Below are 26702 nucleotides of genomic sequence, written 5' to 3'. Positions count from 1 at the left end.
GGCATAATAAGCCAGGATATGCATGAGCTCAGTATACATGTAGACAGCTTCTTTGCTGCCGCCATACTCCTCCCTTTGTGTGAGTGGTTCAAACCGTAGCTTCCCATTACATGTGAACCTAGGAACTATGGTTATTGATTTTCCAAACAAGCCAGATTTGGAAGCCAACTTTAAATCATGATCCTAGTTTGTTTGGAAACCATTAACCATAGTTCCTGATTTGTGGTGGCTTTGCTCACTTGTGTAAAGGGAGGATAACAATAGCAACAAAGGGAGTGTGTGCAGGTATGCACAGCTTAACAAATCAGGATTTGATCATCTGAACCAGGTCAATATTTTCACTTAAGCTCCTCTTTCTCTCTTTTCATTCCATATGATGCTGTCAGCAGCTTAATGTAGATATAACTGTGGGTTCAGGCTATAGTGAACATACTTCAACACCAATTGCACAGTAAAGGCTTTTGCTCCTGTAGAAATTTGTTTGGGGATCAGAACTCGGCGGAACTTTAAATTCGCACTAGAGGCTTTCAAATTAAAGCTTTCACTTTTTGCAGTCTTCAGTATGTTAATAATGTTCTTTTTCATAGCTCTCTAAGGCATGTTATGGTGATGCTCTTTGTTCTAAAGGAAAGTGGTAGCTTTTTTTGTCTTTAAATCACTGAAAATCATGTTGACAGTTAAATATTACAATTGTCATCTGATCATGTTAGGAACACTCTCCTGCTGCCTAAGGCAATAGGGCCTAATATTTTTCTAATGAATTCAGGCTATCGTTGACACGGTGGACAACCTGCTTAGGGCTGAAGCTCTGGAATCCTGGAAAGATATGAATTCTTCTGAGCAAGCACATGCTGCAACAATGTTACTTGATACACTAGAAGAAGGGGCTTTTGTCCTGGCTGACAATCTCTTAGAACCAACAAGGGTCGCAATGCCTACAGATCACATTGGTAAGTGAAAAATTCCTGAAAAGCTAAGGCACCATGCTGTGGAAAAGAGGAAGACTAGAGCAAAAGTAGTGATTTGGAATACCCATATATAACACAGTGGATAGAAAAGTGTAATTTATCCAGTTAGGAACAATTTTTTTAAAAAAGTTGATTGTCAGGTAGTGTAATTGATGCTATGTAACACTAATAAGGCAGTTCACTTCCATAATTGGATATAAAATTTAAGAATAGTAATAGATAATGTATCGTTTATAGAGCTTATGTATTATAGTGGCTAAGCCAGGTAACTCGTAGTTCAAATTTCACTTCAGCCAAACATTCATTAGAAGGCCTGAGGTAAACCGCTATTCTCTTAACCTCATCCTAATATTGGCCATATGGAAATAATAATAATATTGGGTTACCTTAAAGTGTTATTTTAGGAACTGCCAAAACAACAACAGCACATAAGCAGTTGCATAGTGCTTAGAATACTTGAAATTTACTATAGAAATAATAATAATATGTATTTTTAAGTAACTGAAATACTTGTTGTGGAAAAATCTTTTCCTTTATATATCATGAGTTCCTATTGAATGAAGATCACTTTCAGACAGAATGCACTGCCAAATTTGGGCACATAGTACATGGACAAAATGTTTATATTAAACAGAACTGCCTTAAGGTGAAAATGTGTTCAGTGAGCTACATCTCCCACAATACAAAATAGCCATGCTTCATAGATTGCAAAATAGCTACTGACACTTTGAGCATAATTTATCATTTAAATGCTGGCAGGGAGATGAAACAATTTTGTATTAGAGACATCCAGGTATATCTTCTTGTGTTTGAGAGTACTTAAAATGTCATTAGTACTCTTTTCACTCTATATGTATTGGGAAGTTTCTACACACACGTGTGTGTGTGTGCACACGCACGTGCTTATATATACATATACACATATATCTACACACATACACACGCAATTTGGAATGGTATTGAGGCTAGGCCTAGAGGCTGAAGAACTAATTAATGAATGGGAGAATGTCTGTTACTTGGATTTGGGAATGAAATGATGTATGTCTCCTTTGCTAAAGGTGAGGTAGAGTTGACAGATGCTTAGTAATGACTTAGCAGTGCAATCGTAAGCATGTTTACTTGGAAGAAAATCTCTTTAAGTACAGTAGCACTTATAGTCCAGTAAATATATTTTGGATTACAGCCTACATTTTACTAAGTGGTAAGCTCCTGAGTGTTGAACTCACTCAATATGGAAGTAGACATATTCTCTTCCATAATTTTAAGGGTTTTTTTATTATTATTATTTGAAATATAAGAGGAAGTACTCAAAACAGCAATCCACATATATATTCCTCCAAGGGAGATTGGCTTCACCAAAAAGATGTTCTGTACTTTGATGATGCAAATAAACACAAATCTGACCACAAAAAACCCTTGTCTTTGCTTTTGGTCCACGTAGTCCTGGAAGTTGCGGTGCTCAGTACGGAAGGGCAGGTGCAGGACTTGAAATTTCCTCAGGGCAATGCGGGAGGCAATTCGATCCAGCTCTCTTCAAGCACTGTGAAACAGAACAGCAGAAATGGTATGTCTTTTGCAAACAATTTATTTTCAGCTCTAGCAAGTCAACTCTTACAGTTTGGTGTGCAAAGACACCCTCAGCAACATTAAAAATAGCTCAAAGGTAGCTCTCATTTTACCAAAAAACGTTTGGCTGGCATTTTTGCTTGGGATCAGTTCTTCTCTGATAAATGTTTTATATTACAGTCGGGGAGGTGCCGGGGGGCGGGCAGCAAGGAGGATATTGGACACATGTTGAGCGCTTTCAGGTCAATATAATATGGGTTTTCTTTTTGCAGGGCTAGCAAAGCTGGTTTTCATCATTTACAAAAGCTTAGGCCGGTTCCTCAGTACCGAAAATGCAACTATAAAACTAGGAGGAGAGTTTGCCGGCAGAAACAGTACTATTGCTGTGAACTCTGACGTCATTGCAGCCTCCATCAACAAGGAGTCCAGCCGTGTCTACTTGACTGATCCTGTTCTTTTTACCCTGGCGCACATTGATGTGAGTTATGGTAATGAATTAATGGGAAGGTCATAAAATCAGCAAGAGGGAAGAGCAAAGAAAGGGGGGGATCTTTCAATTTGAATTTCAAATGTCAGACTAGGTCAGAGGCACAGGTTTATTTAAGTCTACGAACATAAAATTAAATGAGCCTGGTTCAGTGATTATTAGAACTTAAGTGTATTCTTAATGAAAGCTAATTCAGTAATCAACATGAAAATGTAAATGGCTCTAATTTGTTCCTAAGTGAAAATTAACTCTTACCTTAGCAGCAGGGCAGAAAACTCAAGCTCTTACCATTTTACTTGCTTAACGTAGCAAAATTTAAATAGCACTTAGAGAATTTCACTCTTAATTTCATATTGTCTTCTGGAGCCTATTTACCAACCCTTCAAGTAGGTTTTAGTTGATGCAGGAGACCAGGGTGCTGTTTTCTGTGATTCAGCTTGATCTGGTCTGTCTGTCTGTCTTTGGCTGATTCCCAGGGACTCTCTTGTTCGAATTGGTGTGCTGTTGATTGTCCTGGTTGGGATTTTCTGTTTACCTAAAGAAATAGATCAGAAAAGCTTGTTTATTTATTTTGAGAGGGAAAAACACTCCATGGGAGGAAGTCCATTTGCACAATGGGACTTTCTCCCTCTCCTTTCCCTATACCAAGAGCATGTTTTGAGGATGTGCATGGGTAGCAGGAGTGGGGATCACTGCCTTCTAGTTCTGCTGATAGAAGCAGCTCCATTAGTGGAAAAACTCCATGTGTTTTCCCCTGATCAGTTTTAGGTTCAGTCTAATTTGGTTTAAGATGCTGACTTTTCTCTTGTGCTCCTTTAGATCTGATCAAAATTGAGAATGGGAAAGTGAATGCATTATTAAATCCTCAATTATTCAAGAAGCCCTTTAGAAAAACTACATGTTTCTACTGGTACTAGGTGAAAAAAATGTTCACAAGTGCAGAGTATGAGCATTGAACTGTGTGTGGGAAATTGTAATTGATTAAATTAAATCTCCCATAATGTGGACTGTGCTTTAGCGTGTTTTAGACTACAAAATCTACTTTTTAACTAGCTAGCAGGTTTGTTCAACATAGTCTTCCAGTTTGCTGATGATGGGTGTAATTGACCTAGGTTTTATTCTGGGTCACACTAATTGGAGTGGTACATGGAGTTTAATATGGTTTGAATAAATGCCCTTTGATCAGTTGTGCTCCAAAAATACAAACCTCAAAAATATGTAAAATCTAATCTAAATTATATTTCATGCATATTACACCATACTTGCCATTTCTGTGTGTACAATTCTAATTTTCCTTTTCCCCGATATCTCACAGCCCAACAATTATTTCAATGCCAATTGTTCCTTCTGGAACTATTCAGAACGGACTATGATGGGATATTGGTCAACTCAAGGCTGCAAGCTGATTGACACAAATAAAACACATACCACATGTGCATGTAGCCACCTAACCAATTTTGCAATCCTCATGGCCCATAGGGGACTTGTGGTAAGTAACAATGGCTTTAATCAGCAAGCAAATAACATTTTGAAGAGCCAGCCAAACTTCTAAATGCTGAAGCAGTTATTTCAGAATATTTCTGGATATCTCATTTCACCATTTTCTGTGACCTTTGTGTTCCATAGGGTCTGATGTAAAATATTTTTTTTAAAAGGGAATATCTGTTCAGCTCCTTGTATTTAATGCTGAAGTCGTCCTTAATGGGAACAAATGTGCAGACTGTGCCTTCTCAAGAGCCCTGTTCAGGCAGTGTGTTAATGGTGGGCCTGTTCAGCCAACATGCTAAGCCATAGTTAGACCACTAACCCTTTTACAGCAAATGGTTAGTAGCATGTTTAAACCATGATTATGTAGCCATCATGGTTAGTCATGGTTCACACAACATGTTAATTATAATTCACATGACACACTGAGCCATAATGTTTAGCTCAAAGTGCTTAACTACCATGGCATACTGTGTCATCTGAACACGGTGAATGTGTCCAGTGAACATGGGAGGGGAGAGAGTGAGGAAGACCACACTAGCTCCACACTTCCCTCCTCTCTGTTGCTGGTTCCACTCTAAGTACGTTCAGGGTAAATGTCTGCAATGGGGAGTCTTTTGTATCCATGTTGGCTCTCCAAAGTGATGTAGAATCCTGGAAAATTAGAGTTCTAAAAGAAAACAGTACAACAGAAAAACTGTAAAGAAATCAGTAAAAAACAAAGAATGCCAATGTTAAAAGAACTATTGATAAAAGGATAGGTATCCAGCCTTTAAAAGCATGCTTATGATGGATATGCAGAGCCTGTTCTGCACTAGTGATGGTAACTGTAGATCCAGGTAATGGCAAACATTGGTAGTCAATTACTAATAGTGTTAAAACATGTATGCATTTTCTACATCAAGGTAGCATCATTTTTGAGGACATCATAGGGCTGGGTTATACAAAACATTAAAACTGATATATAATATAAAAGAAGAAATATGCTATGAATGTAAACCTGCCCCTACAAGTCCTTCTTTGCTTTCCCATGCTACTGGAATCAAAGAAACAGAAAAAGGGGAAGGCACTGATATGTTACAAAACACAACGTAAAAAAATTCTCAAGTGCTTGGGTCCAATAAAAACTTACTTCAGGCACCTGAGAATTCCCCCCCTTTTTTTTGTTTCAGAGCTACAGGAAAACAATGGAGTTGTTTACACAACACCCCAACACACACTCAGTGGTTGAGTGTGGGTTGTTTGTTGATCCATGAGTTTTTATGTTGTCTGAATACAGTCAGTGTTTCTTATTAACCATCAAGTGTGCCTTTTAACCATCCTGAACAACACAGCAACAAACCATGAGTTTTCAAAGTGGCTTGTTTGAGAAAATCACACTACATGGTTAACAAGCCAAGCCGGCTGCATTCAGTCAACTCATGGTTCAACAAACAACCCAGAGTTCAAAATAACCCACACTCAGCCATTGTGTGTGGGCTATTGTATAGTGTGAACAGCCTCATTTACATGATAACTGTAGATATACATGCAAATAGTGATTTCATTGACTTTGCATCGAGTTCCTACTCATGCAGATTACCATAACATTTAAGCAAACAGAATTATTCCTGCAATGTATTCACACAATGATTTCCTCCACACTTTGTGCAGAGTTCTGCAAACTTCGTCCAAAGTGTTGTGTAAATCATCAATATGCTAAGTACTGGCAAGTACTCTAAATTGGGAGATCCAAAACTACCAAGAACTATAAACGTAGTTCTACCATTGAACTACAGCACTATGGAGATGAGAGTACAGGATACACCTGAATCATCACTTACCTCTCCATGACATTGACCAAAAAGCCTGACAGGCTAGCCATCTTTTCCATCTACAAACAATATAGTTTATACTGAAAGTCACTTTCCCTAAATTTCCTTTCATGTCATAAACAACAATTTCTTCATTCATTTAATAAAGTAACATCTCTTTTTCCAAAAACATGTTACTGGAAATAATACTAATAATTAAAGTTACTGCATCTCACATTTTTATCTCATACTTCCACTAGTATTTTCATTTTTTGACAGGCTAGGCTCCCATGCCACCCATAAAACAAAATAGTAATTTCTTGGTGCTGAATATGAACATGATAACTTTCGTTTTTTATTGATCCGTAGTGACACTAATTTTCTTCACTCTTTATCATTTCCAGTACAAAAATGGAATGGATGGGTTACTCCTCACTGTCATCACCTGGGTGGGGATTGTCATTTCCCTTGTCTGCCTGGCAATTTGCATCTTCACTTTCTGTTTCTTCCGTGGCCTTCAAAGCGACCGAAACACAATTCACAAGAACCTTTGCATCAACCTCCTCATTGCAGAATTTATTTTCCTAATAGGCATTGATAAGACAGAATATAAGGTAAGCTGTCCACACTTAATATATCTTTGGGGATTCCCCCCCCCCCCCCGAAAATAATTGCAACAGCAAGGTCAGAACTAGATGTTCGCTGGCAAACAAAGGATTCCCAATTCTGTGCTTTGACTCTTTTTATCTCTTCCTCCAGCCACTTTTCCCCTTAATGGATGCAGGAAAAGTGGCCTGGAAAAGGGGGTTGCACGCAGGGAAAAAGTTAAGGGACTCCACTCCAGTCTGCTCCTTCTCACCTGTTAAAACAAGTATCTCTGCTGTATACTTCAACACAAACATTTCAAGGCAAACATGGGGTTGGGACATTTGCATTTAGACCAGAACTAGTGCAAAAATGTAACCACTTCATTCAGCTCCATGAATGGGTGGGTCATTTTTGGCATAAAAAATGAGTTTACCATGGTATACTGTGTCACAAAGATGAACTCTATACTTCAAAGATGAATTATTTGTGTAAAAAAGGGAAAGGAATTATTTTTAGTTTTTTATTTATTTATTTCATTTTTATACCTCCCAATAGCTGAAGCTTTCTGGGCGGTTCACAAAAATTAGATGCAAGTTACATTAAAAATGGTGGTTGCTTTTATTAAAGTCTCTGTAAATGGTGCAGGAAATAAAAATGATGCAGCAGAAACAGTTGAATATAGCCTATTAAACAATCAGATTTGATCTAGTGGTGTGTGTCTGTGTCTGAGAGAGAGAAGTGCTATATGCACAAGTAGCAAGCATTGTGACAACAATCCAGATTAGCATATATATGCTTATTATGGTCACCGTGAAAGATCAGTGATTGTAATTCAATGAAAATTAGATATGGCTGCTCCACTGATATGAATGGAACTAAGATGGCAAAATTAAATGATTATACCCTGGATGATTCAGTGGAACTTTGTTTCCTGTGTCTAATGATGTAGCAGAATGTTACATATAAATATGGTACATTTTCATCTTTGGAAGGAAAGAAAAGCTCTGGAATTCTTTCCTTCCCTATGTCTTCTCTTCTTATTTCAATTTAACGTTTTCCCATATCTCAAGGCATGAGACAGAACCCATGGTTTTCTAAAATAAGCTTCCCTCAGAACTGAGTCAGTAGGATTTCGTTCAACACTCCGCTACAGAGCAGGGAATGTAACTTGGCTAGTGATATGACAGCAGATCTTCCTAAAAATAGAAAAGCAAGGATATTTGATATTAAAGGAAATAGAATATTCTGACAGTAGAATAAGAATTTTCAACAGAAGGTATAAATAATACATCTAGTAGCAGTGTGTCTCTTTATCTTCCTGTACCAAATCATCTGCAATATAAGCCTTACAGAAGAGTGTTAACATTTCACTACCAAAAATTAATGGACTCCTTTCCACACTTGATATTCCATTACGTTGAAGAATGCTAATAGGCACATATTTTCCATATCTTCACTCGCAGAGTGCAACAGAGGAGAGGCTGCAGTTACTGGGAATGCAATACCGTTTCCACAGTTCTGAATATAAAGTTTTGTTTTTGCAAAGATTTTTTTAACTGTGCATATGCTGTCAGTACAACCTGAGCAGTTACTGTTAGATCCAAAATATTTCATACTCTGGAAATGACGGATTAAACAGGAAGGTTGCAGTTTGCATTTGATTGTTTCTCTTTCTTTGCAGATTGCATGCCCAATATTTGCAGGCCTCTTACACTTTTTCTTCCTGGCAGCCTTTGCCTGGATGTGCCTAGAAGGGGTGCAACTCTATCTCATGTTAGTAGAAGTATTTGAAAGTGAATATTCTAGGAAGAAGTACTACTACGTTGCTGGCTACCTCTTCCCCGCTACCGTTGTTGGTGTCTCAGCAGCTATTGACTATACCAGCTACGGAGCAAAGAATGCGTAAGTAATTGCTAGCGACCTGAGTGTTTCAAGTGATTATTTTTTTTAAAGAAGCGTGTTAGCTGTCAGAGATCCCCTGTTAGACTAAAACAGCATCTGAAAGCTTTATTGGTAAGAGAATGGCAATGCTATGTGTAAATTCCAATCTGGTCTTTTGTAATTTACTAGTTTCAAAGAATGTGTACACTGGAGAAGCAGATGGTAAATTATGGCCTTTCTTTTTAACTCAAAAGATGAACCTTAAACAAATTGGAGAAACAGTAAATAACTGTTTGTGCCTCAAATGGATATTAAGTAAAATAATAAAATAAAATAAAAAATTCCTCAACTTAAAAGTATGTGATAGTCTTATCCCCAAGCTTTTAAACTAATGCTTCATTAGATTTCTTTGTTCAGCTGGCCTTCTGGATAGCTCTCTTTCTTGGATGATGATAGTTCAGTATTTCAGCCCATATGTTTCACTTTGATAATATTTTATCAGGCGGGAAAGAACAGGATTAAAATTAGCCACTGCCTTTTATTTATAAAAATAGAGATATTTATAGAAAGTGACAGAAGGTAGACAGAAAATATTTGTGAGGATTTATGTTGCTGGAGGCCTAAATGTGCCTTCCAATAGTGATTACTTTGTCCTTTGATGAAATTAGTTACAGTATGGGCAGATACTTTTTGAATACAGGAATATAGTTTGATTTTGCCATATGTGAAAGACAAATAAAAGTGATTCAGCAGGGAATGGTGCTGTTAATTGTTTTCTGAGTTAGGGATAAGCATCTCTGTATGTGATGGACAGTTAATAAGAGACTTCGAATGCTACAAAGAGAACCTGTGGGAAGGCATATCTGTTCTCTGCCTATGTTCACAGGCATATATCAGAGGCAAAAGACTAAGCTGAAAAGACACAAGCTCTTTGTGTTGATTAGCTTATCACAATAGAGCATTTCTTCATAATATTTGACTAATGAGTTGCTGCTAAGTTAAGGATTGTACCTGTAGCATCACCACAATTTACTTTTTAAAGTTTATTTAAAAGAAAGGTTAAAGTATAAAGGGGCAGAGGGAGAAACAAACATTGAGAAAGGATAAAGGATATATACATGGTCTTGTGCTGCAGTTTAGGCTTAGATAGGCCTTGGGTCTGAAAAACACAACTGTTTCACACCTCTTCAAATCCACCTTTGAGGGGGGTCCATTACTGTGAAGAATGGTTGTTTCAGTAGTTTGAAGAAAATCACTGCCAATAAGCAATGATCAATTGTGGTAAAGGTGAGAATATGGGTAGGTAATCAGCACAAAGCATAACTCAACAAAACGGGGGCACATATGCTCATATATAAACTATTATCATTCAGTATTACCTCATTATGAGCTCAGCATGAATAGACTGCTCAGGGATAGTTTAATAATTGAATTGTATAACTCACTTTCTCAACAAAATAATATTTCAGGTACCTTAGAGCAGATTCTCTTGGTTATCTATGTCCATGAATTATTTTCCTACTTGGCCCTCCTATTCATGGCCAGGAATAATTAGTCTTTGAACTAAGATATAAGGAGACAAAAACAGCCACTTACATGTGTATTATTTGCAAAAATGTGGATCTTTGCATGAGACCACCAGAAAAGTCACATGATAACCCGAAAAGGTCTATGGAAATAAGCTCTAAGAAAGTGTTCAGAGGAGGGCAACCAGGATGATCAGGAGTCTGGAAACAAAGCCCTATGAAGAGAGACTGAAAGAACTGGGCATGTTTAGCCTGGGGAAGAGAAGATTGAGGGGAGATATGATAGCACTCTTCAAATACTTAAAAGGTTGTCACACAGAGGAGGGCCAGGATCTCTTCTCGATCCTCCCAGAGTGCAGGACACGGAATAACGGGCTCAAGTTAAAGGAAGCCAGATTCCAGCTGGACATCAGGAAAAACTTCCTGACTGTTAGAGCAGTATGACAATGGAATCAGTTACCTAGGGAGGGTGTGGGCTCTCCCACACTAGAGGCCTTCCAGAGGCAGCTGGACAACCATATGTCAGGGATGCTTTAGAGTGGATTCCTGCATTGAGCAGGGGGTTGGACTCGATGGCCTTGTAGGCCCCTTCCAACTCTGCTATTCTATGATTCTATGAAATGTTTTGTAGTCTCCATGGGTAACATGGGTGGGTATGCATTGTGCTAATGTATTGTTTCTTCTCTTCTCTTTAACAGTTGCTGGCTCAAGGTTGACAACTATTTTATCTGGAGTTTTATCGGGCCAGTTACCTTCATTATTCTGGTAAGAATGTTGTCTCTTTAATTTCTACCCAACTGCCTGCCTCTCCCCCAGTTCACTTGATTTATTACAACAGTGGCAACCCAAACACCTTTAAAGCTAGATAATTATGCCATAAAAAGCTCTGCTGTGAATGAAATGAATTAATGCTGACCTGACTTTTTAGGCAGATCTGTGCTGTCCTTTGAAATGTACGAAGACTCCTTCCCACAGAGGTGATCCATGTGCACATTTGATGACACATGCCTCTCTAGAGTAGGGTACAACTCTGTGATGATACATGAATTATGAATCTTAGTGTTAATTCAAGCAGAACCCAGTTCCCTCTGGAGATGATACCTTTGGAATCTCTGTATTTCCTTCTGGTTCCTAAGCTTTTCAGATACACTGTTGTCATTTATTGAGTATTTCAACCTGCAAAATTAAAACCGTACTGTTGTTTGAACAGCAGAAGGATTGTTCATGGACTATAATTTATTTAATTCATTCATTAATTTATTTTACTTAAAACTTGCTATTCCTCCATAGAATTCAAAGATTCTTATAAATGGTTTTCAGGTCTCTTTTCAAGCCACTGCTTGGGGTCAGGCCCCTTTAGCTTCAGTAGTTAAAGAATGTCATGTGCCTTCAGTCCATTCTGTCACACAAATTCCATAATGCAAATGACTTCTTTCCAACACCTTTCTTTTGAAATGACAACATACGTAATTGCATCAACGTCAATTGATTGTTTTGGATGTGTTGATGCAAAATTAATTTTGTCCATGGAGGAACATCCTAGAAATAGTTGTACAGCCTGATCCTGTAAACTGCCAGATGCAGTGACTCTTAGCCGTGGCAGCTATGTCAATCTGTAGGATTGAGTTGCCAGTCTTTATCCTCTTCAGCAAATAGCTACCAGCTTTGTCAGTGAAACCATGTAGTTTGACTTGACAGTATTCATTGTTCAAAACTTTACAGACGTACTTTAAATAAAACAAAATAATAAGCACATCACCAACAACATTTTAAAAACACAATCTGTGGAATTCACAGAATAGAAATTAATGGCTTGGATCCAGAAGAGCAGGAACAGAACGTCCTCTTTGCCCTGTAAAAAAGGCTTCTCCTGAATGCCAGGGACCCACCCGTATGGTGTGGGATGTGAAGCAGGGGTCTGCAATGGGTGGAGAAAATGTATGGTTCATTATTTCTACCACATCCTCCCTCCCTCTATATTCCCTATACCACATCCCAAACCAATCAGGAGAGTCCCTGGGCTCTCAGAAGTAGCTTTTCAAAGGACACAGGAGACTGCAATGGAAAGGAAGGGGTGGGAAAGTCCCCTGCATTTGATAGAAAAGCACATTGGCTTTGATCCAGATTGTCATGTAACTCTGTTCCTGCTAATCTGGATCAAAAGCCTTTATGTTTTCCCCTCAAATTCATGAAACAGAACGATGAAGAATAATTTGCGTATTGCTTTACATCTTTACAATTCACCAAAGTAAACTCAGCAAACTTTTCAACTTTTAAGCAACCTCCACAACTCTGGCTGTTAACTGTATCTTTATTAGACAGTAGAAATCCTATTTAGCTTGATCGTCGGCATGTAATATACAGGGGCTGCACTATATAGCCAGTCTGAAGAAATTCTGGTTCTAGCTATATCACAACGTGATTAAGGATTTGAAAAGCAAGGAATACATTGTATAATCTTGCATGTCTTCAGTAATTATATACACTCATATGCTCTCAAGGAATAATTTCATGGTTGTAACAGTATGGGAGCTGTTTGCAGCTTTATTGTTTTTTAAGGAGCTCTTCTCAGTGATATGTCTTAAGAAATGTTGGTTGTCAGATTAAAAGACTACCGTAGTTAAACACACACACACCCCATTCTTTGAATTCTCACAAGAAGTATACATTATCAAGCACACTGGAGCAAGTAGATTCTTCACATTCAAAACCCTATAAGGATCTCTTCTGTGAAGTTTTCCCTTTGTCTTCTTGAGTGTCATGATTGATGTAAATTGTGCACAGGAGATTTGAGATAGCAAAACTCTTTGAGCTGGTTTGTGCACGTACAGCAAAGCATGGTTTAGTGCTATGTGCATGAGCTGAAACAAGCCCAGGTGAAGCCTTGGGCTCGTGTGCTTCCTCTACCACTCTCCTCCTTCCACATTGCCAAGAGAAGAACTTTGCTAGCATTTAATTTCAAAGAATCCTGACTTTACATACATAACAAAGATAGTGGCTTAAAGCAGACTCTTGGTTAGTTATCAAGCCAGTTGCATAACCCATTCTTTTAAATATGGATTGTTAAAAATGACCAGAGGCTTTGCTTGAACTCATTACATCTCATGCAAGTAGCGCTAAACCATAGTTTAGCAAAATTTGTGAACCAGCCCAGTCCCCTGGTTCACAAAACACGACAGCCCACCATGGCTTAATTTACCTCCAGGGGCTGTCATATTGTGACAAGCACCTGCGGGCACCACTTTGGTGCCCATGAGTGCCTAGCTTGGCATGGTGGAAGGGGTTGTTTGAGAGTTATTTGACAACTATATGTGTAAACCAACATAATGGGGCTGTCTGGGTGTAAATGGCAACAAATCATGGATTAATTAACTAAAATTTGCTGTGAGCCATGCTGGACATGTTCTGCAGTCTTTTTTAATATTCAGCCCCCAATTGCGGGTTGCTATGTGACATCTGAACCTGGACACTATAGTAAACAACCCACAGTTAATCTAACTACTAATTAACCCACAATTTGCCCCTGATATGTGCAAACCGGGGCCATACCTTCTGTTATGTCATTACCATCCCACCATAGTAATGCTATATCCCTCTTGTACATTTATACTTCGTAGGACACACAGTGACATTTGATGATGTATTTTGAATAACGTGGAATAAAAAGCAGGAAATGAAACTACGACAGCAGTATATGCAATGTGTAATGTGCCCCAATAGTTAGCAATGCATTCCAATACCACTATGAAGCAGTAGTGTAGACCTAGCCCAGGTCAGTGTGGAAATTAAGTGGCTGAAAGTAATATGCAAACTTAACTACAGTTCAGTGAGCCAATATCTTAGTAGCTCTCCTTTCCCCCTCCCCTCTTCTGTTCCTCCTCCTCCTCCTCCTCCTCCTCCTCTTCTTCTTCTTTTAAAAAATAGCAGCATTATTTACTGTGAGCACTTCTTCGTTCAGGTTGTCGTCTCCCCCACCCCCCAACTCTCTAAATACCATTACACTTTGTGTGGGCCTTGGGCATTGCTGCAGATATTGGTGTTTCCTCGTAACCAGGTCAGAGTGAAAATCAGGGTGAGAGACATTTAATCATATTGACCATGTACAGTCAGAGTCTACTATTATTTACCGGCCATGACATTATTATCCTCCTGCAAATCATTTAGGCTGAGAAGTGAAAGGCCTTTGGGAGTAGTATTCCCAACTTCAAAAATATGAAACAGCAGGTAGCAATCACTGTATAGTTCCTGGGAGTAATTCTTCTCTGGCAATTGCTTTGCCCTCTAATCGTCCCGACCAAACGAAAGGAAGTGTAATGATTCGAGAACGGTTTAATGGGAATCGTGTAACTGCAGAAGAGCCATAGGTGTACATTAATGTGTGTACATTATCAGCATCATTCAAGAATTTAAGATTACAAACCTTATAAAAAAATATGGTGATGTTTGTATTGCTTCTACAAGAGTTGCTGTTACTGCTGCCATTTAACAATTTATTTAACACCAGCAATGTGTCAAAATACTCTTGGTATAGTTGGAAGCTGGAATGTGACTCTCATGTAGAATGTACTCAGTTCAACAAAATACCGAAAAATGTTTTGGTTTTTAAAAGAGTTTACAACCAGTTTTGGTTTTTAAAAGAGAACACATTTTCTCTTACGTAGAAAATCAAAATACGTGAGCTCTTTCTAACAGACTTCCAAAAGCTCCATGCTAGGATGTGACAGGCTTTTTCTATTCCTTTCTCTTGGCATATGTTACCTGTGCTTAGACTGTAATCCTACATGTGTTGCTGCAGGTTACTAGTACACAGACTGTCTCTTTAATTCAGTCACAGAGTGTGATTTTCACAGAATTGTACACCTGCCGGGGGACGGCGGGGAGGGGTAATCATTCTCTCCTAACAAATATTTAGGCAGTTTGAATATTTTCAGTTGCCTTTAGATGGCCATAATTCAGCACATAGTTTTTCATACACAGTTTTCTACTTTCACTAAAAAAATAAAAATACAAAAAAATTAGGCACATCAGTGTGAATTAGAATTACATTCTTTTAAGCAGGCTTAAGCATACCCAGTTCTGGGCAGTATGCAACTGTGTCGTTCCGTTAGTGCAAATGATGGTGCACAAGCAGAAACTAAAGTTACATTTGTGCAAGTGGCTCTGCATTGCATTTGTGCAACTGGTTGTGGAACTCGTTGTGCAAACTCATTGTGCAAACAGTTCTACAAGCGCAATGCCAACTCGTTACAGAATGGGTTGTGCAACATGCACAGTACACAATCTGTTGCACAGTGGAACGATTCAAGGGAGTTCCACTAGCATTTGCTGAATGATACTGTTGGATACTGCCCTCTGTGCTGAATTGTAGCCTATAGTGATACTGTGCCTCAGTGTTCCTTGCTCAGGATTCTTTTTATTGTACATATTGTTTTCTTGTACTTACAGTAAATTTAAATATGCTCTCTTCTAAGGCTGTTCTTTATAGGTAGGGCCATCTTCCCAATGTAGTGTACTATTTCTAGGTAATTTGGAGGGAACACGGGGCAGGGTCTACAAAAGAGAATGGTTGACTTTTCTTTCATATTCCATGCCTAAGGGACATCAGGGTTATTATATCTATGGGAAAAAGATGTGTATAAGTAATGAGCAGCAGAAAACCATTAGTATGCCTGAAATGATTTAATGAAAGCTTGGATCATGACACGTCAGGAGCTGTTCTTATCATTTGGACAGCTCCATCTGCATCTTTAATAATTAACTAAGTTCAGTGAGAGTTCAGCTTGCACACTTTAGAAGCCTTCTTCAGAGAACACTTCTCTGGCTGCCAGTCCCAGAGAGGAATGGGCTTCTGCATGGCTAAGAGCAAAGATCTGGAGATACAAGAGCAATTTTAGAGCCGCATTTGCCAGGTAACAAAAGCTCCAGGGAGGACAAACAGGGTCAGAACATGTGCAGTTCAGCTATGTTACTTTAGAGTGGTGTTTCTGTTCTTCTGTCTTATCATATCCATGTCAGCACTTCAGGCTGTGTGGAATGAATTTTAAGCTGCTAAGCTCAGGTGAACGTGATTCAATTGAGCAGGTTGGTGGCTATAAAACAAACAGTGCACTCTTGTAAACTCTGGTCAGAAAAAGCCTGCATTTTGAGTTTTGTTTCTTCCCTATTCATTTCATATATTTCAAAATGGATTGAGGGTCATAAGAACTTGGGCTTCTGTGAGAGAGCCTCATCAACCTTATAAATTTTCTTGAGAAACATTACTGACCCAAAGTTTCTGGAGGTGGTTGTTTCATGAATAGTGAAATATAGTAGCTGCCACTTTAAAGAGTCAATTTTAGTTCTCCTCAGGAAACTATTTCTCCAAGATATTTATTACATTGAGGAGGTAAAATACTAGACATTGGAGTTTCTTCTGCTGGTCAAAATACAGGCAAAGTCAAGTCTTCTCAGTATAAATAATAGCAACTTCAGAAAGTTAGACATGGTGCTATATGGACAAGGATGTCTGATATTTGATATTTACCTCATCCTAGGTAAAACTAATTTTTCAGAATAAGGTAGGACAGGTATATGTATGAAGAGCTCTAGTCAACTTGTAATTGCGAAACACCATTCACTTGTTTCTTTATTTTGCTTATTATTTTCATGTCTATGCCAGTTTTTGTTCATTCAACCCTAAAACCAACATAGAACATATAAAAACAACAACAACAATAATAATCATAATAATAATAAACCATGCTCAGTGGGAGTGGATGAACTAAAACAAACTTCCCCACCACCAAATAGATTTGGACAACCATATCTCAGCTCCATTCCCTGTTTTTTTCCTGATGTGCCATGATTAAACCAGGAAGACTTCAATTGACCAAAGTTTCCTGTTACATCTGAACCAAGACACTATGGTCATGCGGTTCAGAAAAATTACGATATTAAACTACACTTTGAACCTTGGCTGATTCCAGGCCTGATAACTATAGTTTCCCAGTTTAGATGTAATGGTTAACAGAAGACGCCCTCGTTTAATTGACAACGGAAGAGGCTGTAATATGCAGGCACAAACCTCATTCTGTAATTATCCAAACCCAGCTAAATCTCATTGGAGCTGCTAGATGAGTTTGTTAATCGTACAAATTACACATGTGGCATCTGTTTATGCCAGTGCTCAAGTATTGGGTTCTTATGCATGGAACCTTGAGCATGTTTCCCCATGCAGCTAGGAACATGCATGCAGAAGCCTGCTTCTATACATACATGGCTCTGGCTGAATAGGTGTGTAGATCACACTTCAAGGGGTATGAGGAATGATTAATCATGAAACAATTAAAACAGGGAAGTTATCCAGATAATTTTATGGTTTCATAACAGCAGAAATCTTTGTGTGAGGCAGTTTGAATCCATTGGCTGAAGTGGCTACCATCAGTTGCTTTCAGAACATACAATACTGTAAATTACTAGCAATGGTCTATTGAAAATGTTCCTGCATTAAGAAATTAAGCATTTGAGTTGCCATTTAAAAAACAACAAGAACACTACAAATGTGTGTAATTATCTGGATAACAATGATAAAAATTAGTAGAGTAAAATGTAAGCAAAACAATTATTTATATGAAATTATTGAAAGTAGAAACCATTTATTGTAAGTGCATTTCCCCCTCTGCCAGTTTGCCTGCTCTTTCTGCTTTCCATATTACATCATTAAATGGCATGCCTTTCATGTTCTGTAACCTATGAATATATCTTGGAGACAATCTTATTTAAAAGCACATTATCCCCACCCCCGTGACGGGAGGTTAGCGACAATAAGGGGATCCATCTTCCCAGAGAACTATGGTGTTGTTGTGATTGTTGTTGTTTTAACAAAGGTTGAATAATGTTCTAAAAGGCCTGAAGAGCAAAGGCAAATCAAACAATTCCAAATATTGTTTTCAGATAGTGAACTAGGGTTCTTTGGTTTGCTGATGATGCTTTAAATTTTATCATATTTCACAGAGATGTGGAGAACAAGTATCATATGCTCTGTTGTCATAGTTACTTTGTCTAAGAACTGTAGTACTTCATTATATTCTTGAAGAGACTTTCATTTTCACCTACCATCATATTCAGTTTTATCACCTAAAACAAAATACTGTGGTTTTCCTTTCTTTTCTTTTTCTTTCCTTTTCTTTCTCTCCCCACCCCCCTGCGATCCATACTTGAGAAAACACTCAGAAATACTTTCCTACATTAGTCATATTTGTTTTATATTTATTCATTTATGTGTTGGACTTGAGTCTTGCATCAACATCCATGTCAATGGAAACATGATTTCCTCCTCAACTGTAATACAGGCTCGTTCTTGACACTTTCATGCATGCTTTCATCTCAATGATAGGAGAATACCTTATTTCTTCGATTCTAAGATGCCATCGATTGTAAGATGCACACTAATTTACCCTCAGTGATATATATTTTGCTGTGAGTAGGGTTGTGAAATCCGTCCTGCATATCTCCTGTGGATTGTGCAGTGTCATTCATTCCAGCATCTGTTCAAAAAATAAATTCTGTTATACTGGAAAAACGCAAATAATTCCATAAGAAAGTTCACAACAAATTTGCATAATTTATATTAGTACGTAACATTTAGCTTACTGTCCCCCATTCTACTTGACTTTTCCCTGCAGATATTTCCCTGCAGAAGCTTGCATATTTTCCTTCAAACAAATTTGCATAAATTTCAGAAAGGCAATAATAATAATAATAATCTGGAAGTCTGCACATTCTGCGTGGCCTGGGGAGGCTGGTCTACAGCAGATTCCACAGGTTGGATTTTTAGAAATCCAAACTCATTTTAGTCCATCTCGGATTTTTCCAGCATCCCTAGCTGTGAGTCTGCATATTTCAATCTGGCTAACTTTTAGAAAATATTACCCTTGCTTTCTGTTGTCTCTATCCATAAAAACTTATTCTGAATATACCAGAATTTTGCCTAGTTCAGAATTGCCTTGTTTTATGACACATTCTTATTTTAGCCTAAGAATGTAAAAAAAAATAAATCCCCATTTTCTTTCTCATTCCAGACTTTCCTTCCTCATTAACTTTTGTAAACCGCCCAGAGAGTTTCGGCTATGGGGCGGTATATAAATGTAATAACTAAATAAATATAAATCAATTAACTGTAGGAGATGTAAGTTCAGTACTCCTTTTAAGAGCAATGGGCCATTTCATAAATTAGGCAAAGGCAAACCTGGAGTTACTGTGATGTGTGTGCTCAAAGAGGAGTTGCAGTGCGTGGTGAACCCTGATGAATTTATCTGCATGAGAGATGTAGTCCTTGCATTCATACATTACATTTTTAGGTGGACACATAAAGCATTTTAGGTATACATTTAAAAAAGCAGTTTTCGAAGTGCTAAAAGGTTGAAGACATAGAAGAACATTTTAAACACATTTTCAAGTCTAATATTCCTTTGCAAAAGAACATTTAACACAAGGCAGGAAGTAGTATGGATAAACCCAAACTAAAATGTCAAGAAATATGAAAAAGGATGTAAGATGTGCACTGGCTGGACTTTGTCCATTCTTGATCTAATCCATATTTGAAACCACTTTGCTGAAGCTGTTCTGTCACCAGTTCAGAAAATGATCACATTTTTCTTTCTTTGTTTAGTCTAGAGCATCATCATTAATCAACTTGTAACTTGAAGTAGTTTAATTTCATTGGTATCTGTTTTGACAGCTGAATCTTATCTTCCTGGTGATCACACTGTGTAAAATGGTGAAGCACTCAAATACTTTGAAGCCAGACTCTAGCAGGTTGGAAAACATTAAGTAAGTACTTTGTGTTCGAATCCAAGAAATGTGATTATTTTTCTGATTGTTCCAACTTATAAAAGCTCCCTTCCATTAGGAACACATGGCTTTGTCTCCCAGCAACCACAGATGTTTATTAGAAGCAAATAGCGTCAGTCCTGCTTTTGTCACATTTGTCGCTATAATGTCACAGATGAGGGTCAAAATTAAATAACTTCTATCTGGAATGGCAGTCAAGAAATTGCTTTGGAGAATTCATGGAAATTCTACAGCAATGTGGTAATTTCTTCCACATTTAAAACGCTGCTCCAAATGATGTTCCTCTTTGCGTGGCTGATGTTGTTCTGCTAAGTTTGTTTTGATCAATTATTTTTTAGCCGTTAGGGATTATGAGTAGTTTTCCCAGTCATAACTTTTCCCTACGATAATTTGCTCTTATTCCTATTGTTATCTTGCTGATTGTCTGCTGCTTTTCATGCTGTTGTGCTAAATATTTACTTTTATCCTGGTGTTATGCAAGAGTCACAATATTGCTTTTCTGAAAAGTAGAGCAACAGGTTAATTTAATTAATAATAAATTTACAGCAGTGGATCACATTTTAAGGTCAGAGTTAGGCAACGTAAAGGATCTATCTTCCAACTTTAGCCTATGCTTGCTTTGTGTGGGTAAAGGGGAATAGATTTCTGAAGGGAAAAACTTTGGGGTGGTCTAGATAAAGTATGTTTATTTTATTTATTATTGCATTTATGTCCCACCTTTTTTCCTGCAAGGAACCCAAGGCGGTGTACATAATCCTCCTCCTCTCCACTTTATCCTCACAACAATAACCCTGTGAGGTGGGTTAGGCTGAGAGTCTGTGACTGGCCCAAAGTCACCCAGTGGGTTTCCATGGCCGAGTGGGGACTAGAACCCCGATCTCCCGACTCCCAGTCCAACACTTTAGCCACTACACCACACTGGCTCTCAATGTTGTCCTTACATTGCCTACCTCTGCTTTAGGTCGTTCTATAGTGTTGCTTTAGACTGAATTGTTTTGCTAGACTGGTTTTGGAGGGACAGTTGTTTTTGATCATAAGCACTCCAACTTAGAAGTAAACTCTACTGAGATCATTGGGGCTTCCAAGTAAAATGTGATTACAACTGGGCTTGTGAATTTTCTTTGAACATAGAATATGGCAAGGACAGATTTACAACAAAGCTAACATTACGAACAGGATGTTGCTTAGATAGGTCACAATATCAGCTTCATTGCATGTTGCATGTTAAGAGAGAGAGCGCTAATCTTTAGCATCTCTCTCTTTTCTTCCTTTTCTTCTTCTTTCTGTCTTCTCATCCACACCAGTAATTACCGTGTTTGTGATGGCTACTATAATACGGACTTACCTGGGTAAGATAGAACCCTATATTAACAAATTTAAAGCATGACTTTTTTTAAAAAAAAAAACACCTTTGCAAATTTGGACAAGTTTATGGATTGTCCCTTATTTTAATTAACAACTTTGGAGATACCTAATTTGCTAAACTATTTCCAATTATTATATGCCTTTTATTATTTTAAACGGCTTGCGTCTGCACTTCGAATTTTCTAATTTTGACTAATTTTTGTATAAAATTACTAAAATGCTTTCTTATTAATTTCGATTTAAATTCTGTCTAATAATTTTGTTTCTCTTTTCTGCTTATAATGCTTTCTAGCTATGAAGATAATAAGCCATTTATCAAGTAAGATCATTAGTTAGATGTGGAATGCACTGAATAAACCCTCTTTCCCTTTCATTCTGTGCTGTTCTCTGCAATTTCTTTTTCCTCCTGAAACTATTCATGATGAAATACCCTTTACAGTAAATCCTATATATGTCTACTGAGAAGTATGCCCCATTGAGTTCAATGGGACTTACTCCCAGGTAAGTAAGTATAGGATTGCTGCATTAAAGACTTTATTTTGTGGCTAAATCCATATAATTGTCACATTTCAGCAAGGCACTTTCATATGAAAGTTAGACTATTTAGTCTCAGTTTAGCAAAGTCTTCAAGCTTTAGGTTATCAGCTTTTGAATTGCCATCTAACCTTTGTGTATTTGTGTTATTTGTTTATGTGTGTGTCAATGCAAACACATTGTTAAAATATGGGCCTCTATTAGTGATTAAATTAGATTTTTAAATCTCTTTTAAAATATACATACACACATTTTTTTGCATCTTGAGTAAGATAAATCATATCCACCACTGCTGTTTTCACTGAAGTCTAAAAGTGTCAAATGGAATTGTTCTGCCTTTAATAGATGAAAGGTTAATGCCATTTTTATATAAATATTTGAATATAAACCTAGTAAAAGTCAACTACAGCAAATAAAATTTTAATATGCAATTTTGCAATGGTCATTTTTTAAAAAATCAGTAGCGTTACTTAAATTAATTCTCTTTTTCAGGTCTTGGGCCCTAGGTGCATTTGCTCTTCTGTGTCTTCTTGGTTTAACATGGTCTTTTGGCCTGCTTTACGTCAACGAGGAGACCATTGTGATGGCATACCTGTTCACAGTATTTAATGCTTTCCAAGGAATGTTTATTTTCATCTTTCATTGTGCGCTTCAAAAAAAAGTGAGTCATTGCACTTATACACTTTCTCTGTGTATCCTCCAAGGTGTTTCAAATATCTGTTTTTAAACAGGCCCATTCAAAAATGTGTTAATAGTGTACAGAGAGACAGAATGAAATGCATGTTGAAATATATAAAGATTAAAAGCTTCAAAGCAAGTTAAAAAAAGTAAAGAATGTTAAAACAAAAGCAAACAGAAACTGCATCAAACATTATTTTTAAAATGGATAGTCATTGCTCAGCAAATACGCATAATTTAAGATTATGAAACATAGAACAAATTAGTAAATCATGTTTTAATATTATAATAGTGTAATAGAAATTACCTATTTGTGGTTCTTCATCTCTGAAAAATATTGGTGGATGAGCAATATTAGCCATTGGTCAACCTCAGTCGAACAAATACATTAATCTACAATTAAAAAAAATATCTTGACAAAAATGTATTTAAGTATGTATTTCTGAATGTATTTCCTGACACTGGAGAATTCCAAAAATCCTGTGCTCTGTCGGGAAATGTCTGGCAGAACAGGAGAAGCAATGGAAGTGGTTTTCGCCTCTCCTTTCTCCTTTCTGCAGAGATTCCACTAGATGTGAGCACATCACAGGGGTGGGAGTTGGGAGGCTATAGGATCTCGTAGATCTTAGGCACCTTCCCTTTTCTTCCTGCCCTCTTTCTCCTCAACTTTTGTCATCTAAGGGCAGAGATAAGACCTCAGGTGAGGACGCCTCCATGGTGGTTTCTGCAGTGGCTGTGAGTGGTGGGAGGGGCAGGAAGGGGGAAAAATCCTGTTCGGATTTCCAATCCCCAGGTTATACCAGAACCCATCGTCTCAGAGGAGGAACTCCGTAATACCTTATGGTTCCTAGGACACTCTCCCCAAGACCATAGAAATGCTCTCTAAATGTATGTTATCCTAAAATATGCATTTTTATGCATTTTGGTATGTTTCTGAGCCAAAAGCTTGTGTTAAATTCGAAGAACTCTGAAATCCAAAAGATATTTATGTTCAAATCTGATCAATAGACTGGGTGGTAGAGAACAGGTCCATTCGCAAAGATTGAATTTCTTCAGCATCCCTAGAAGTTATAATCAAATTTTGGTTACCAGCAAGCTGATTAATATGTCTGGCTGCATCTTCCCTTTCCATTTGCCAAGAGCAGGTTTTAAGTAATAGTGTTGTACTTCCTCTCCTGATTTCAGATATAACCAAAATACTTGTTCTATTGTAACCAGCTAAAGTCAAATAGAAAACCTTGTTTAATAATGCTGCTACCAGCAAGGACTAGTAATACGACTAATAATTATTACCCAAAGTTATTGGATTAAATCTTATTATAAAATGAACTAAAATAAGTTAAAGATGGAGGTTGAAATGAAATTTTTTGAAGTGTGCTACTTGTGCCAAATTAGCCTATGAATTTATAAACTTAATATTTTTGTTCCAAATAAGACCAAGCTTTTTGGCTTCTACAGCTGAAAACAAATTATATGGACCCAAAATAGTTAGAGTGTGCAAAAGTGGGGGGGGGGAGGTGCAGGGAAGTAGAATCATAGAATCATAGGATAGTGGAGTTGAAGCCTATAAGGCCATCGAGTCCAACCCCCTGCTCAATGCAGGAATCCACCCTAAAGCATACCTGACAGATGGTTGTCCAGCTGCCTCTTGAATGCCTCTAGTGTGGGACAGCCCACAACCTTCCTAAGTAACTGGTTCCATTGTCAGTTAGGAATGAGAGAAAGGATGGGAGGAAAAATAATTAAAAAGAGAAGGAACGCTATTTTTGAACATTCTCCAATGATGCGTTAGCCATGTCGGAACATCTATTTTACAACTATTTATGATCCTTTTAAAGAAGGTGTTGTTGTTGTTGTTTTTAAAAAAGATCAGATTGTTGTTCACATACTGGGACGCCTGATTCACAGGACATTTCTTTAATTTGAGATTATTTGATAAAAGGCATGCTGAATTATTTGCTATTTTAATAAGTCAAGAATCAGAAGTGACCTTTTGTATTTAAAATCAAGTTGGCATTTCAGAATCCATTTAGAGTTGGCATGCCAGCTAATTTGTTCCTATGTGGCAGCTGCTACATAGATTTCTATGAAGTGGTTGTATCAGGAAACCAGCAATGATCAATTGGAAAGATATGTTCTTCAGAATTAGAGGAACGGAATAAATATCGGAAACATTTTTAAAAAGAAAAATAGATTCAAATCCTTCCCAGATCAGGACATTATAAATTGATGTTCTTAAAATGATGATAAAATCAAAATGCATACTTTTTAAATGTCTTCTATTAAGCATAGTCAGCAGAAAGTGATATTAAAGTGACAGCCAAGTGCAGAACCTAGCACAGGAGTATTCATACCTCAAAGGACATTTAAGGATTAAAAGTGTCAATGTCTTTCAGTGGATATCATTCTACCTTTGTATACATAGCTAATGCAGTCTTTTTATTCTGATATTACTAGTTGGTCACTAAATTGAACAGAGAAATAGAATTGTGAAAGTGAAAACTATTATGTTTCCAGTCCTGACAAGATGATAGTGCTGTTACCTCAGTTTTGAACAGGCTGTAATTTAGAAATAATGACAGTGGAATGTGCAGCACTGACAGATAATGTACATTCGCAGCAGTATAGACATTAGGCAAAATCAGCCCCAGGGAGTGGTATTTGTGGGGGGAGAAAAAGACTTTCTGGTCACACAATCTATGTTTGGTAGTGTTCTGAGGTAGTTAAATTATTTTAATTTATAGTTACAGTACGTCTTTCCCTGGGTTTTTAAACATCATTTGTTAGTGTAGGGCTTTACATTTTTGTTGAACTTAATCACCTTGAACATTGAGATTCATCTTGATTTTGTGCCTGGAATCCCAACTAAACCCAATCATAATAAGTTCGCTTGAAAGCAGTAAACCTATTCCTATGTAAATAAGTCCAGGTTTGTAACTTGTACATACATATTAAATGCAGATACACACCAGTAATATATATGTGGAAAAGCTATTAGCAAAGTGACAGCCATTAAAAGGATCAGTATTCCCAGATAGCTTTGGGCAGTTGAAGAGGAGTTAATCTTTCGAGACACTGTAACTGTGGCACCTGGCCGTGTTCATTGATTTCACTTCGCCTGGGAAGCCAATAGCATTTATTTGTTTATTTATTTATTTATTATATTTGTTTCCCATCTTTCCATAAAAGACAGTTGAGGCAGCTAAAACGGTAACATCCAGAATTTAAAAAGTAACATAGGAAACAATATAAACCCATCTAAAAATCAAATGATAGTTTATGCAAATAGCTGACAGTTAAAATATTGTTAAATTAATATATAGTTTAAAACATAAAGTAGCAGAGGAAAGCAACACAGATATATAGGCCAAATACCTGTTTAAATGAAAAGGCTTTTGCCTACTGGTGGAAGCTAACAATGTGAGGGCCCTTCCTAGACAATTCCAAAGTCTCCGGGCACAGGCACTGAGAAGGCCCTTTGTCACAGTCCTACTGAACCCAACCAGATGTAAGTGGGATAGAGAGAACGACCTCTCCAGAATATCTCAACACCTGGGCAGGTCCTTAACAGGTGCTTCGCTCAGGCTGGTTCCCATCCAGCAGTGAAGAGTGTACACCAGAATAAGTCTAAAATTATTTGCAGTATAGCAAACCTAGTCAGGGGGCAAATAATGGGGCACATTTAGTTTATGAATTATTTTACCTTCCAGCTCCCCATGCCCAGCTAGGAAGATAAATGGGGAAAGAAAAATTGTGTATACCACCCTACATCATAATTCATTCCATGGTGGTTTACTTTTGTCTCCCTTTCAGGATGACATTCAGCCAGTTAAGGATGGAAGAGAGGTGCCCTTCTTTGCCTGGCTAATATCCAGGGTGTGACTGCTGGGTGAGGGAAGACTGGGGCTGGGCCTGATTGTTCAGGTGATCAGTCTAGTAGCTGCAGCATAGAGAGTGGACTCAAGTCCTTCTACACTGTCCACTATATTTCTCTTCTTCC

At 37.7% G+C, this 26702-nt stretch overlaps 1 protein-coding gene across 11 annotated transcripts in view; it reads left to right on the top strand.

Moving 5' to 3' along the window:
- ADGRL2 (adhesion G protein-coupled receptor L2) overlaps window positions 1-26702 on the top strand; it is a 231313-nt gene that overhangs the window by 192706 nt on the left and 11905 nt on the right. For 10 of the 11 annotated variants that reach the window (XM_063136942.1, XM_063136949.1, XM_063136957.1 and 7 more), the window contains 9 exons: window positions 767-950; window positions 2410-2532; window positions 2807-3012; window positions 4337-4510; window positions 6704-6913; window positions 8569-8789; window positions 10993-11059; window positions 20013-20104; window positions 22517-22685. In XM_063136942.1, coding sequence (XP_062993012.1) covers window positions 767-950; window positions 2410-2532; window positions 2807-3012; window positions 4337-4510; window positions 6704-6913; window positions 8569-8789; window positions 10993-11059; window positions 20013-20104; window positions 22517-22685 — 1446 coding nt within the window. Of the gene's footprint in view, window positions 1-766; window positions 951-2409; window positions 2533-2806; window positions 3013-4336; window positions 4511-6703; window positions 6914-8568; window positions 8790-10992; window positions 11060-20012; window positions 20105-21429; window positions 21475-21782; window positions 21810-22516; window positions 22686-26702 lie in introns of all 11 variants that reach the window. The other variant, XM_063137019.1, reaches the window with a different exon arrangement.

Source organism: Elgaria multicarinata, chromosome 1 (assembly GCF_023053635.1).
Source record: "Elgaria multicarinata webbii isolate HBS135686 ecotype San Diego chromosome 1, rElgMul1.1.pri, whole genome shotgun sequence".
Lineage (NCBI taxonomy): Eukaryota > Metazoa > Chordata > Lepidosauria > Squamata > Anguidae > Elgaria > Elgaria multicarinata.
The sequence above is the reverse complement of the archived record's forward strand: the minus strand, read 5'-3'. Positions and strand labels throughout refer to the sequence as shown.